At 50.4% G+C, this 15,427-nt stretch overlaps 1 protein-coding gene across 4 annotated transcripts in view; it reads right to left on the reverse strand.

Annotated features, from left to right (window-relative positions):
- Positions 1-15,427, reverse strand: part of LOC144943952 (girdin-like) — a 74,217-nt gene that overhangs the window by 32,093 nt on the left and 26,697 nt on the right. For all 4 annotated transcript variants that reach the window (XM_078871857.1, XM_078871859.1, XM_078871856.1 and 1 more), the window contains exons 4-6: positions 6,899-6,968; positions 1,634-1,692; positions 1,364-1,447 (exon numbers count right to left, since the gene is read on the reverse strand). In XM_078871857.1, the coding sequence (XP_078727983.1) occupies positions 1,364-1,447; positions 1,634-1,692; positions 6,899-6,968 (213 nt within the window). The remainder of the gene's footprint in view (positions 1-1,363; positions 1,448-1,633; positions 1,693-6,898; positions 6,969-15,427) is intronic.

A 15,427-nucleotide genomic window follows, 5' to 3' on the forward strand; every position in this document is an offset into this window, starting at 1 on the left:
TCTGAACCGGTCCTGGGCCTCCCCTAGGCTGACTCAGCCTCAAATGAGTACCTTGTGCGATGTGAAAACATTGCCAATAGGGAGACAAAGGCGGCCGGATGCGGTGCTGGCCACCTACCCCATCGTGTGCTGTGGCGGCCTTCATAGGTGCTCGCTAACAGCACTTTCCCTAAAAGTCTCTTAAGGCTATATGGGGGATCTTTGTCTTCATTGTATGTGGGGAGCAGTGCTGCAGTGGTTAGTGCTCTGCTCTACGGATCCAGCGGACCAGTGTTCTATTCCTGTTCAGTGGCGAATATCTGAACTTGTCCTGGGCCTCCCTTAGGTCGACTCGGCCTCAAATGAGTAAGTGGTATGGTGTTTAGCCATCAGCACAGGGAAGACAAAGGTGGCCCGGCCACCAGACTGCGATTCTCAGCCACGGCAAACATCAATAGTGATCGATATCGGAATAATTATCGTGGTGAAGTATGGTCAAAACAAACCCACACGGCCAACGCGGCATGAGAAGGCATTCATCCAATAGTGCATTGCCAAAGGGCCGTCGCATTTTATTATTATTAATTAATATTGTTGTTGTTAGGTTAACGAATGAAACAAACAATGGCAAGGAAAAACCGCGAGGGCTCGGCCGCATGCATAATGCAAGCGCCGGGGGCGCCATGCTCAGGCACCGTCGGCATTTTTCCGACATTTACCGCAGCGCCACGCCAAGGGAGGAAGGAGGAGGTAGAAAAAAAACCCACCGTGGAAAGCGGCGCGCCAAGCTTTGTGCCGCACGAGGCGGACAACCGGCATTAGAACTAAAAAAAATAAACCCTGAAAGTGCCCTCGAGTCAGCGGAGGGCCGAGGAGGCAATTACGGGGCCCCGTCATCGTCGCGCTAAGTGCAGCCCGAGGACGAATAAACGCAGAGAGGGAAAAAGAGGGGAGGGGGGTGGAGAGAAGTGGTGGTGCGTGGCCCGGTCTACACCACAACACCCATCCGGTGCAACAATTCAACGATTCGTATCGATTCTTAAGCTCACAAAAAATGTGGTTAGCGCAATACGCAAGTAAGCCGAGAGGACATGAGTTTTATTCCTGGCCACGGCTGGCATCGGTGGTGAGTGTTGTTTGAATTTAAGGTCCTGGTCAGTCCCTTCACCAACCCGCCATTGACCAGCAAGGTGAAGTATGGTCAAACAACCTCCCAAGCGTGATACGGTGTGGGCGAGGCCTTCGTTCAGGAGGGGATTGTAAAGGGCCGTAAATTATTATTATTGTTGTAAATCAATCAATAAAGATTGATTGATCATTATTGTCAATGTCTGCCACGAACGGAATAATCCGGAAAGGAATAGTCTGCAGCGTGCATTCTCACCTCTTTGATGTGCGCGACGATCGCCGCCTGGGTGTTGATGTCTAGTTCCTTGATTTTCTCGATGTGCTTCTCCTTTTTCTCACACTTCATACGAACGACACGTCAACGACACGTCAATAACAGCACGTCAACGACAAAACAACAACACATCAAGCCTCCGAACCGCGATGCGGCCCGATTTGATCCGCGAGAGTTTGTTGAAAGAAAATCGTGGAAGGGACGATCGCGACTGAGAGCGTACGGCATGGGCGGCGCACGCCAGTTCCTCACCTGCACAGCGCAGCCCAGAATGAGCAGCAGCAACTTCTTCAGCTCCAGAATGCTCTTCTCTGAAGAAGAAAAGCACGAGGAATAAAAATCATGCACGCGGACGGATTCTCTTCACGACATCCGACAACGACGCGTTCCCGCCCCCCACCACGGGAGTTATTTAAGCGACATTAATGATGTTAGCCTTCAAGCTTGCATGGACGAGATGACGTCACACACGGTTCATACGAATCGACAAACGTAGCTTCTCACACGTGCGACTCGGCGCGTGTCTGGCGAGTAAGGGGGTGTGACATTTCAACTCTAACCCCACGTCCCCGCCCCACGAATGCCCAAGCATCAGCAATTCCACAAGTACATTGTCACGATTCATGGTGGCGATTCGAATTCCAGAACTGATTCTCTATCGAGACACTGCGCTGAATGTGGTGACCTCCCGTGTCTGCAAGGGTCACATGATCCCGCTGCACGTGCCACGCTTGCATTCTCTCGCACACAATTCAATGGGAGTATTGTGGAGCTTATTGGGAATACAAATGCATTGATCGGCGGTGAATCGACTCACCATTAGAAGCATACAGGTTTGACAGGTGGACCAGCATCTGTTTCTGAAAATCAATATCTACGATGGAACGGGGCAGACAGACTGTTGACGATCGTAGGCGGATGAAACAAGGTCAGGGGGTGAATTGCGCTGGGAAAGTAGGTCTGAGGATCCCCCCCGCCCCACACCCCTCCCACCCCCCCCACCTCCTTTCGGGCATTTGCGCTGTCAACACGGCCTCGGAAATTGGGACAACCCCTGTGATGAGTGAACGCTGCCCCCTCCTTCTCGGGGCCAGGCTTCACTCGAGTCCGCTCGTCGTGTTGAAAACCGCTCGACGACTAATAGGTCACACACACACACAGCGCTCTTACAGATTTCATGCAAACCGAAGAAGCAACCCACGAAATAGAGGGCTGTTTAGGAGATACAAATGAGGCTTTAGAAATCTGTAAAACCTCATTGGCTAAAAAAATGTATAAATTAAGTCAGACATGCCATTATACAAATCTTGTGATATCACCGCGATGACGTTGTATTAAAATGTGCGCACGTGACAGCAGTACGGTGTCATAATGATGGACTTGAGCAAACAATTAATTAGTTTTGTTTCTCATTAACAACCCAGGGTACAACATCATTTGTCACTGACGTCAGCTGTGGCTGGGAATCAAACTCGGGTTGGCGGCTTCGTCATAGCGATAATTCCTACACCACGGCCTCTCCACCCCGACGGTTTTTAATTTGCTCATTCGTTATCATCCTGCTTCGGAGATGAATTTTGCAAGGACCATTGCTTCATTGCATTCGAGCAAATCTGCATATCTGCAGAGGACGGCGATTCTCTCTCTCTCCCTCTGTCTCTCTCCCTGTCGGCAAACGCGGCTCTCACGCGAACTCGCGCCACCGCTCTGGCGTGCCGAGCCGGATTAAAACGCACGACAACGGCAGCAGCAGCGGCGATGGCGGTGATGGGTGCGGTCACTGCGGCAGTCGTGTCTGGAAAATGGCCTACATTAGCCGATGAGCGAAATGCGACATGACGGAACCACTTTCGGAAAGTGCTCGGGCGCACACAAGGCGCAAGCAGCAGAGCCGTCCGCCCGCTTGATGGCGACCGAGCGAGGACAGGGCGAGCGCGGGGCGAACGCCTCTTTGAAAACGAGCCAGATCTGCAACAATTCAATACAACTGCGTTCATTTCCGTAATATGATTCATTTGTCAAGTAATTTTTAGGATTCTGGAAGAGAGACCATAATTATGTATGTCAAACTTCTTTCGCACAGTACGTATCCAACCCCGTGCTAATCGGAGGTGTGGGGGAAGGACAACAAACTAAACACAAAAAGCAGTTCAAGAAATAAATTTGCAATCTAGATTTAAAAGTGCCGAGATCCAGTGTCTTCCTAATATTGGAGGGATGAGCATTCCAGACGGCCGCAGGAGGGCATCTGAAAGTGCACGATGCAGTGACCATCTTTGTTTGATGGCCAGCAAAAAGCTGCTGCGAGGATGACCAGAGTTGGCATGATGGTTTATGCTCCTTGACGAGATCAGAATGGTATTGTGGTTCACTTGTGGCAAGCACTTTGTGTGTAAGGAGTGCGGCCTTAGAATATAAATGAATTATGAGAAGAGTTCTGTGATAAATACTCATCATCGTCATAATAATAATCTATGATCTATCCAAGACTGGATGAAGGCCGTCACCATCTCCTCTCTTAGTCTTGCAATGCAAATAACACAGCTAAGCTCCTTCGCCCAAGCGGACTCCATCTCTCCGGTCAACGTTCACTTGAGCGTCTCACTCCTTTGACTTCCACTCTGAAATTAGTCTCGACCACCGGCGATGATCTCTTCACGTGACGTGTCCTGCTCAAGCCCACTTACTTTTCCTAACAAACAACGTGATTTTTGTTCTCTACGACAAATACCGCACAGATGTAAAAACAAATATGAGCAGGACTCAGTGCCGTCTCCAGGTATAAATACGTTTTATTCCACCAGCCTACCCACTTTCCAGATCAATATTATCAAACAGCATTTGTTTAAGCGAGCACACGGGTTACTGGTTTCATAGCACAGTGCGCTAACCAATGCACCACCGCTCTAGCTGGTGGCGCAAGAAAATTAATTTCAGTGGTCTCAGGTTGTGCGTTACAGCCCAGCTGTTTGGCTTAATTTGACGCCCCATCCCCGTGCACTTATCATAAACACGAGCAACCGCACCGCCAACGATATTAGGGTCGTTCGTTACCATGGTGCAATTGCAGCGGCAAAAAAATAAAAACTGGTTAAGTGTGAATTGTTGGAAAACTACGTCGTGCCGTTAAATAAAAGGCATGCTTTGTCGCACGTCACAAAAAGCATCGCTCATTTACGCGTCCTACGAAAGGGATTTCTTGATCGCAATATTCGTCCGCACGATGGCGAATATTGACCGCCGTGCCATCTGTTGCTAAAGGTCGGCAGGCACGTGCAGGATTAAATATGGCGGGCGGACGGGCGGGCGGGCAGGCGGCCGTTCTGCCACGCCGCCTTCCGCTGCTGCCGACATCGAAAACAAAATTAAATTTAAAAAGCACTTTGGGATTTGCTGAGCTCTGCTCACGAGCACTGATTTGAGTTTAATTCGGTCATTTGACTGTGTGCTGTAGCGGTCAAATGCAGACCCTTTGCTGCCCGGTTTAAATGAGACAAACATTGAATTGATGCAATAACCATTCCTTGCCTAGAAAGTGCGGGAAAAAAGTACAATCTTTTGACAGCAATTTAGAAACATTCTTTTAGATTATTTTGCTGCTATTAATGTCCACATGATAAGCCACTTTGTTGAGTTATCATTTGGGCTTCTGAAAAATAAGCTAATAGCTTAGTGGGCTTTACCTGATCAGAAAAAAAATTGTTTAGTTTAATTTGGAAATATTTTTACCAAGTGATTTGTTTACCTTTTCTATACTCCTATCGTGTTTTTGTCCCGTTTATTGTAGTAACGTTCTGACCTGCCCCGACCTGGACATTCGTTGAAAAATAGCTTTATGGCTGGTTGGATTCCCCCAGTATAAATAAATATTCCGATTCCGATTTCTGAAGACTGCATTAGTGATTTTTTTTTAGGCCGACACACTTTCCAGCTAAGGATAATAGGTGGTTCACTGCACAGGGGAGACAGAATGTTTTGCCTTCATAAGGACTCATCTGTGAGTCAAAGCAGGTAACAATTCCCCCCACCCTCACGATTCAGAGCAGCAAAGCAATTCAACAACTGAATAATTATTCTCTTGATTTTTTCCCTATATCGTTTGTAATCATTCTTGTTGTTCCCCTGTCTGCTTTTAAACATGGCACGATCGTCCAAATTCCACCCTTTGTAAATAGTCAATTCTCACGGGCCCGATTAAACGTGAGTATTGCGAACATAGGCAATCCTCTTAAATAGACGAAACGGTGCATCGTCGCACGCTAATCAGCGAGCCATGGCCGAGTCTTTCGTCGTGACAAAGACAACCGAGAGACCAGTCTCTCTCTATTCAGCAGCATTGATCTTCCATCTTCAATCAACCCACTGACAGAGGTTACCTTGCAACCCAGCGGCCGCGTGATCGATGCCTCTCAAGGCCCCCGTGGCAACCGGGCCTCGCTGCCAGAAAAGGGTTAAACGGAGAAATGTGGGGCAGTTGGGGGGGGGGGGGGAGTGGGGCTACAGACGCGCAGCCACTCGCGTGAAGGTCACGCCGGCGCACGGACGGCTCGAGGTGCTGGATTTTTATATTTTTTTTTATCTCTGCGGCTACCGCCACGCCGGTGGCCCGACGTTCAATAGCGGCCCCAGGGATCCAAATCACATGAGGATCCCACCACTGCCCCCAGCCCCCTCTGTCGCCGTTCAGATTTCAAAAGCCGCGGAAATGTGTCGCAGAGAGAGGGAGAGCGCGCGGGAATATGATACACTCGACTTCTATTGCAATTATCCATTTACCCAGGGAGTCCTGGGTTCCTTTGCCCGTTTGAAATATTTGGATAGTTCCCTCTGAAATATTTTTTCACGTTGGTAGAGTGGCCGCAGAAAACCACAATGCCAACGAGCGGAGAGAACACCCTAACGCCGACTGCACAGAGAGGCGAAACCATATGGTGTAGTTTACGGCGCCGTGGGGTTTTAAACGATTAAATATTTGCGACAGTTTTTTTACGGCTTCTGCTCTTAACATTAAAATTAGATTTGCACGCGAGCGAGCTGGAACAGGCGTGCACCCGCCGCCACATTTAACGCCATCTTCATAGTGTTCCTGTTGTAATTTATATCAAGGAAATCTGTTTTTTTTTGTTAAATCTTTATTGACTTTATCAGTCCACATCTCTAACCAATTTCTACTAACTTGAGAATGTTTTAAATGATGGATATACTGTTTACATTTATGAGAACTGAAAAACACATTTTGGGGCAACAGAGAGCAGTGTAGCAAAATCCACTGTTGTACTGCACTTCTATGTACCGCGCCTTCACCAACCCGAAAACGGGCAACGTGATGAAATATCCTCAAATAACGAGCCGCACGGAATGGGTTGGAGGGAGGCCCGCATTCACTTCCGATTGGCGTGGTTGGCTACTTGCGAAAGAAGTCCAACATGCATACATACGTCCAGCAGTGGATTGAGCAAAAGGGTCGCGCGTGCACATGTATGGAGTGGGACGGTGGGCGAGCAGCAGAGGCCGTACCGGAGAAGGGGTCGCGAGCCAGGGTCAGCACGTGGGGTGGCATCATGATTATCAGCTGCTGCAGGGTGTCCTGCAAAAAAAACACACACAGCAACAAGGGGGTCAAAGGGCATCCGCGGGCATCAACCCACGGGTGGCACGCTCGGCGCTTAAAAATACTCCCCCACCCCCGCCCCAAAAACGTCGCGTTACTTTGTATGGTATTACGTTACTACAGACATATGTTAATCCACCTGCTGGACGAAATCCTCGACATGCCACGTTGGTCATACTTCAACCCAAGATGGTCACAATGGCAGGCTGGTGAAGGCAGGTGGGTGGGTGGGGGACCGAGGAATGGTTCGGACCTCACTTGCCACCGATGTTAGCCGTGGCCGGGAAGCAAATTCTGGTTGCCAAGTTCAAAGCTTAGTTCGCTCGCCATTGCACCGCCCAAGCATAAACACTGTAATTAGTGATACAAATGTATACGGATATATCTATCGTGGGGTGAATAATGTAATTTAATTGCAGTATAAATAACTGTAAGACTGGATGAGCAGCAAACTGTAGTGTGTCTAACGAATCAACAACTCACTGACGAATATCGACTCTCACTCTCACGACACGTGCATCAAATCGCATGTCTCGATAGTTTTTCAATTCGTATGTTGCGCACCAGGTTCACGTGACCCCTGCGACCACTAGAGGCGCTACCATTCACACGTAACACTCGTAAAACAGAAAGCACAGTTGTTTCTCTCAACGTCTCCCGCTACCGAACGCTCGCACACGCAATACGGATATCTCAGACTGGAAACTCAGTTGGGCTCTCCTGCCATGCTTTATCGTGGGGTAATCGGTCACCGGAATCATTGTCTCCACAAATCCAGAGACGAAGAAGAAGAAGAAGAAATGAAATCGGATGGTGGGATACTGTCAGGGCAGATCTTGGAGGTCGTCGTACGTCTACTTTGCAGCAGCTGCGGTTATCTGGTGGAGGGTAGGGAGCGTTGGCGACGAGGTGCGGTGGCAGTGGCGGTGGTGGCAGCATCAATGAATGGCTTTGGAAAGAAACACATCTCGATCTTGATGCAGTTCTTGGTCGGGGGAAAAAAAAAACCGATTCTTTCATTGAATCACTACCCGGAATCAGAACAATTCATCACATCGCTATGTGGCAGGGGGTGTATATAAAGTAGTTCCACCTCTAGTCCACTGTAAAGACTCGGCAAGTAGTGAGATGAAGAGCTCTGCGATCGCCCCCCTCTACCAAAGGTCACCTCCTTCAGCCACAAGCGCCGCGACCGCGGTTCCTTCATTACTTCTCACTCTCCCCGTCATCCGTTTCTTTCGGGCCGATTGTTTCCCCCGTCGTTGCTGCCGGGGCTCCGAGCAAGCTTCAGGGCCGAGCGCGCAGCCAAAAGACCAGGCTTTTGAGAGCTCTGGGCGCCCCCGCGATATTTATAGCTGCACAGGAATGCCGTGGCGGCAGCGCTCGAGTTAATTGTCCTGTTCACACGAGTGTTGAAAAAAAAAAACTGCCAAGACAAATTAAAACTCAGGGATGGACTCGGCGAGCCCCATGCTGTGGGGCTACGTTACGGGCAGCAGGGAGTAGTGAAGCGAAATCCGCTGTTGCACTGTACTTCTATGTACCCTGCCTTCACCAACCCGCACCGACCGGGGTGGTGAACTATGGTCATGCAACTCCCCATGGACCGTAATGTATGGAGAGGTCCTCTAGCAGTGGATTGACAAATGCCAGCACAAGCTATGTGTTGGTACATGTGGCATGGATGAAAGAATTTTCTCATGTTGTGATGCCAAATATCAGTGACAAAGGAAACGCTCACAGCAGGGACACCTCGATTCATATCGATGCTTAAGCTCACGAGATACACGCGTTGAATCGAGTAAGAATCGACGTTTTGGTAGATTTGTTTACAATTTATGTCATGGCCTGATGCCACCCCTGCAGCCACTCGAAGCGTGACCATCCACAGCCACTTTGGGGAACATCTTTTCTTCCTGAACCGAATCGCAACAATTGATGGAATCGGGCGGATGGGGTGGTGAGGCAATCATAACACCCCTCATTTCCAGAGCTAATCATCTGTGACGCTGGGGACACCGCACCAGCTCGCTGGGCTTGCTCGCTCACACAGCTCCTGGATTAGCGTTGCTCTGTGCCTGTGATCCTGGGAGGGGAGGCTAATCCGGAGAACGGGCGGGTAGCCAGTGGCATGGCGGCGAGGAGGAGGAGAGAGATTCCACCGAGAGGAATGCAACTCCGGTCTCCCCTTGCTGCGATGCTTGTTGACAAGCGGCCACACAAAGGGGCAGCGCGATCTCCGAGCCTTTCTGTAACTATGCTTCTTTTGAATTAATGTTTTTTTTTAAATCTTCCTCCCTGGTCTGGGCCATTTCCTGCACCACCCGTGTGTCAGACCACCGACATTTCCGACAGAGTGCTGTCCTTGTTTGTTTGTAGAGCGGGGGTCCGAGCGATGGCCAACCGCGCGCGGTGATTCATTATCAGCGCTCGACAACAGGAAGCGGTGTCGCGAGAAGGATCGGTGATCAATGGTCAAGAATGTTTACGTGGCAGCCAAGAACGTGTCCGAGTGCTCGTGTTTACGCACCACACCAGGTAGTCATTTGAGGCCGAGTCAACCTAGGGGAGGCACAGGACCGGTTCAAATATTCACCAGGAATCGAACTCGGATAACCAGATTCGTAGCGTAGTGCGCTAAACACTAGGCTACAGGACAACATATAAAGAGCCTCCATTAAACCTTAACAGACCTGTTGGGGCGAGTGTTGTTAGCGAGCACCTATGAAGACCGACATGGCACACGAGGGGGTGGGTGGCCAACACCACGGCCAGCCACCTTTGTCTCCCTAGTGGCGATGTTTACACACCGCACCAGGTATGTGCTCATGAGAGGCTGTGTCGACCCTCAGGGAGGCCCACGGCCATGAACGGGATTTGTGCTCGGGTCGCCAGTTTCGTAGCGGAGCGTGCTAACCGCTGCACTACCGCTCCCAAAGATACCCTTACACACAAAAACATAAGTCTCCCATGCAGCCGCTAACATTGCCAGGATAAGTGCTGTGGGGCAAGCTCCTATTAAAGCTGGCACAGAACACAAGTCGCCAGCCGGGAGTGCACAATCCCAGAAACATTTTGATTTCAAATCCTGGCTGGGGGTTATCGACGTCAAACCATTATCACTCTAGGGTCGGTAAAATACATTCCACTTTGTGTGGGGAAGTCAATAGCGGTTGCCATTAGGATAGACTCGGCCTCACCACAGCAATGTGGATTTTCTACCGCTGGCTCAGGACTGTGAACAGATGAGCACCAATACCACCTCAACACTCGTTTTTGAGATGCTAATCACTTTGACAGAGCACAAGGAGGTGGTGAGGCCAGCATCACGCGCGGACACCCCACTCTTCCCCTAAGCAGAGTTGACCTGGGGAAGTTCCAGGACGTGTCCCGGATACCACTCGTCACCAAGGTTATCCGTGGCCGCGTCTCGAACTCTGGTCACTGGGTCGTGTAGCACAATGCACTGCCCGCTCCACACAATCAATTCACACAAAGACAAAGATCTCCCGTAAAGCCTGAACAGACTGTTGGGACAAGTGTCGTTAGCGAGCACCTATGAAAGCCGGCATGGCACACGAGGGAGTGGGTGGCCAACACCATGCCCGGCCGCCTTTGTCTCATTAGTGGCGACATTTACCCACCGCACCAGGTACTCATTTGAGGCTGAGTCGAACTAGGGGAGGCCCGGGACCGGTTCAGATAATCGTCACTGGTGTTGGCCGTGAGCGGGAATCGAACTCGGTTCACCGGGTCGTGTAGCACAATGCATTGCCCGCTCCACACAATCAATTCACACAGGCATACGCAAACAACTACACAACTCTGTAAACAGTAACAAGCATGGCTGCCTCCCACATGTTCTGTTTGGGAGGTGCAGGGAGATGGGTGATGTTTAACCTCCCGGCTGGGCGCGGTGGGTGTGGCTCTCAAGGCCTCCTCCTCCGCGTGGCGGCCAAGTTCAACTCGGCACGGATAAGGTGGGCCACATAAGATGGGTGCCGTCGCGGCTCGTTATTTTAATGAGTCAGGACGGTTCATCGGGAGGGTCCTGCCGTTTGGAGAGGCATGATTCGCTGCGGCTTAGAGCGGTGGCGCAGTGGTTTGCGCATTCCGCTAAGAATCCCTCTGACCAGACCCATAGCGGAATGCCACAAACCTGGTCCCCTAGCGTCAGCTGCGGCTGCCACTAACTTCGGCCACAGCTGACAGCTGACAGCTCCCCTCCTCCAACGAGTGCTGACCAGCGTGGTGAAGTATAGTCAAAGAGTAATAAATAGTAATATCCTTTAAATAACCAGCAGATTAGATATATAGACCCGTTCAGACACTGAAACGTCGCCTCTATTAAAATAAAGGGGTGGAACGGTGTGGCACAATGGCGAGCCAAAACTGCGCCGTCAACCCGGCCACCAAAGTTTGATTGTCAGCCGCGGCTATAACATTAGTGGCGAGCTCTATCAGAACCGATCCTGCTATTCCCTCCCCTTCACCAACCCACGCCGACCAGTGAAGGTCAAAGAACCCATGAGACCTGCACGGCACGGTAGGGTAGGGCCCTTATCCAGCAGTGGATTCACCAAATGGACAGATGTACGTTTGTACCACTGCAAATTCTATTGATTCCTAACACTATAAATGACGCATGTAAGAGAAAGGGGAAAAAATAACATGAACATCATTATCGGCCTGAAATATGGCAATTCGTCGAACAGTTATGCGTACGGCAATGATGCTGCTGGTTTTGCCAGAGAGGTTATCAAAACGCTGGCGGCACAAGCCCCCTCGTGCTCAGCGCTGGAATGAAAAGAGAATTTGTCCAAGGTGCTGTTGCAAGCAAAACACAGCCCAGGTATTATTGTGAGTCTCGGGCACTCTACACTCGGGCGAGCCTCTCCGGCAGAAAGAAAGCGCTATTATAATTATTAAAGGTAAACAAACCTCAGTGGCTTCACTAAGCCATGAAACGTTTCTCTTAAATGGAATGCCCAGTATGCGGCTGCTAAACAAAATAGTGTTTTAGTATTACTAGTATTACTTATATGGTCTCTGCGGGCTCCAGAATCGCGTGATTGTTCTGCGTGTTTATTAAGGGACCGCCGCGCTGGGAAGATTAACCTATAAAAACTACTTACTATTTTTTTAATTTTACCAAGTAAGGCCCACTGAGCTATAAAGCTCTTTGTCAGAAGCGACCTGGCCACAAATAAGAGCTCAATTAAGTGGCTTATCACGTGGAAGTTTATAGCAGCCAAAATACTCCTAAACGCGTCTTCTAAATGTGGAGGGAAAAACCAGAGGACCCGGAGAAAAATCCACACGACCACGGAGAGAACACGCAAACTCAAAATATACAGAAAGCGTCAAGGGTCGGATTGGAACCCACCACCTCCTGTATACCAAGAGTGCTGATTAACATCTCGCCGCCGCAGCACCCCACAAAGGCACGAGGCCCGCGATCCTCCACGGCGGGCATCCAATGACCCTCACGGGGCCTTCGCTCCGGAGGAGAGGCCGCCGCTGCGATGGGACGGGCGAGGCCGGTGAGACACGCAAGCCTGTGACCCCAAACGCGACCCCAAACGCGACCCCACCCCCCCGATTGTCGTGGCGCTTTGTTGCGAGAGTCGCAAACCATGCTCCGCACTGCTTGGCAACGGCCCACGGGGAGAGCAAGCGGAAAACCATAACACCACGCGCGTGATTCAGTTTCAAAACACACAAACACGCACGCACACACACACGTGCGCACGCACACACGCAGGCCGGTATACAGGTGTAGCCAGCGCAGCGGTGCTGGGCGATACGCAAGGGCACACTATCCAACATGCACAAAACCAGCACTGGCGACGATGAGCAGGTTTCCCCCGATACCGGCACCGCGATGCCGGACGTGCTGTACCGACATTGGGTACGCGTATAAACTATTCGGGTTATTGAATCGTGACGCAGGGCGGCCGTTAAAGCCCCCGTAAGCGCGCACAATGAATAACAGGTTCACTGAACATACCGCAAGGTATTTATTTTTACGGCAACTGCTAAGACGGGGAAGATCGCGATGTTTCGGCCAAATGGCTTTCTTCAGGTGCGGCTCTTCGTGAGCGACAGCACAATCGCACAGGGGGATAATTAATTACCGCAGGATGCCTCTCAATTAAGACAAAAGCACACGGCAACGTCGCACCGATCGATCGTAACTGGGTGGGGGGGGGTAGGGGGCGGAACTGAGCATCGGAATCGTCAAAGACACCGCTCCGCTGATGAATTATTTAACGAGCATACCTCATCATCAATACTGTCGTTAATAATTCATGCCGCCCCTCGCACAATACGACTGTTTTGTCGCGCTCGGCACATTGAGCATCATTTTCCTGTGTGTGCAGAATGTATCTCCTGTGTGAACAACTAAATTCCCGAGGCCTTTGCGTTAAAAGAAGGGAAACTGCCAGGTTTTTTCCTCAGCGCAAGCCACTGCTTGTCTTCCAAGCGACACAGGGCAGTGCTCACTTTATACACCTCGTAGACACGAGATCAATTCCAGTCCATGGCTAAAATCAGCAGCAAGTTATATCCGATCTAATTTCTGGCCACCTTTCCAACCTCTTCACCAACCCTGTCACTGCCCATCACGAATGACACAGCATGGGGAGGCCTTCATCCAGCAGTTGGTTGACAGAGAGACGTAAATTATTGTTATTTTAAGAGACATGATGGCGCGGTGGGTCGACCTCCCCCCCCCGCACCATGACCTGTATTTGAACCCACGACCTTCCGACTGAAAATCGGGCGTTTTGCCCCCAAACACCGCCCCGGCCAGCTTTTGACAAAGGGCTCAGTGTGAAACATGGCGATTTCGTTTCATCACGACGTGCAAACACGTTTACACTCCTGTTGCTCCGAGACTCAAAGCCCAGTGGGGTTCATACAAACGAGAACTTCAGCTTGTGAGCAGCCAGTGAGCAGCCAGTGAGCAGTCTACAAGCAGCCATCTGGCTGTGAGTGAGCAGCGTGTCGCTCATGCCAATCACCTCCAGCAGCTCCCAGGAATTTTATTTTCGAACTATTCCACAACCCTGGTTTCTTTCCTGTCCGACAGCACGTCAGTCAGCACGCCGCGCCAGCTGTCCATCGTAATTAGCACTTACAGGAAACGCTCAAGGATTTTGTTGAATGTGTGTGTGTTTCGGATTGTTCAACGACTGATTTTTTGTCCTCTTTCATTCCTCCTCCCATCTTTCTTCTTTCGAGTTGGAGACTAAAGGGCAGCATTTGCTCGTCAAAAGTGAACAAGGGTTTGAGAAGAGAAGAGGGGCGAATGAAAGGGTTTTGCTATGAAAACCTTGCCATCAAAAGGTCTTTAGAGGCACGCTGTACACACACAAGTGTTACCCCCCCAACCCTCCTCCGAGCATCGGATCAAGAGTCGCCCTCTCCGGCAAACACTAGTGTGTGATCCTAAGCGTGTACATTTCTGCTCGCTGTTGTTTTTACTGTAGGCCCTGGGACTGCCGGGGTCATGGCGGCAGTGATCGCTGTACAAAATAATAAACCGAGTGGGGGGGGGGGCGGCGTTTGCTCGATACTCGCCCGGACCCTCGCCCGGACCCTCGCCCGGACGCTCGCTAAATTGGGTTAGGGAGACCGGAGGGAGAACGCAATCCAGACGAACACAATGGGTGCTGCTGTCTGCCTCAACAAAGCAGATCATCTGGATAAGATAAAGGGTGCTCGCAAAAAGAAAAGAAAAAGCCCAGAAATCAGATTTCGCTCCCTTTGGCTCGCCTAATGAGGCCAAGAAAGTTCAGTCGGGGCCGATATACACGTACGGCACAAGGTGTGGGAATCAATCTTGTGTGTGCGTGAGACATTCTCACGCACACTGTCCAGCAAATGGCTGGACAGCAACAGAGTAGGTTGCTGCTTAGCGTGTTATGAATCGTCGCGAGTCGGGGTTGCGTTCTTGTTTCTGGTTTGATCTTTGTCGCGTTGACTCGTTCATCGAATAGGAACGGTTTGCGTGATCTCCACATGTTGGAAATAACCCCAACTTACAGGCAAGGTGCAATGCGTGTTGCCGTGCACATAGGAATCAATTTTAACAGACGCATCGATAAACTATTATGCGCTTTATAACACCAGTGACGGGGGAATTGTTAACAGCTGTTCCCTTGAATGTACGCGCATTTCCTGGGTTCCATTGCCTTACTGTCACCTCCTTCCCCCTTATGATACCTGGTATATGCAGGCGGTCTCCCATCCAAGTACGAACCGGGAACAACCCCTGGTTATATTTTGACATATGATGGCACATTCAGGGTGCTTTGGTCTTGGATATCACAAAATCTCCTAGATGTGTGCTAAAGTGGAATGGAAGATGCTTCACAGATGAGAAAAATTCCTATGCAGAGAAGAAGAAGGCCTTCAGCCTGGACTTA

The sequence above is a fragment of the Lampetra fluviatilis genome, chromosome 33 (genome assembly GCF_964198595.1).
Source record: "Lampetra fluviatilis chromosome 33, kcLamFluv1.1, whole genome shotgun sequence".
Taxonomy (NCBI): Eukaryota; Metazoa; Chordata; class Hyperoartia; order Petromyzontiformes; family Petromyzontidae; genus Lampetra; species Lampetra fluviatilis.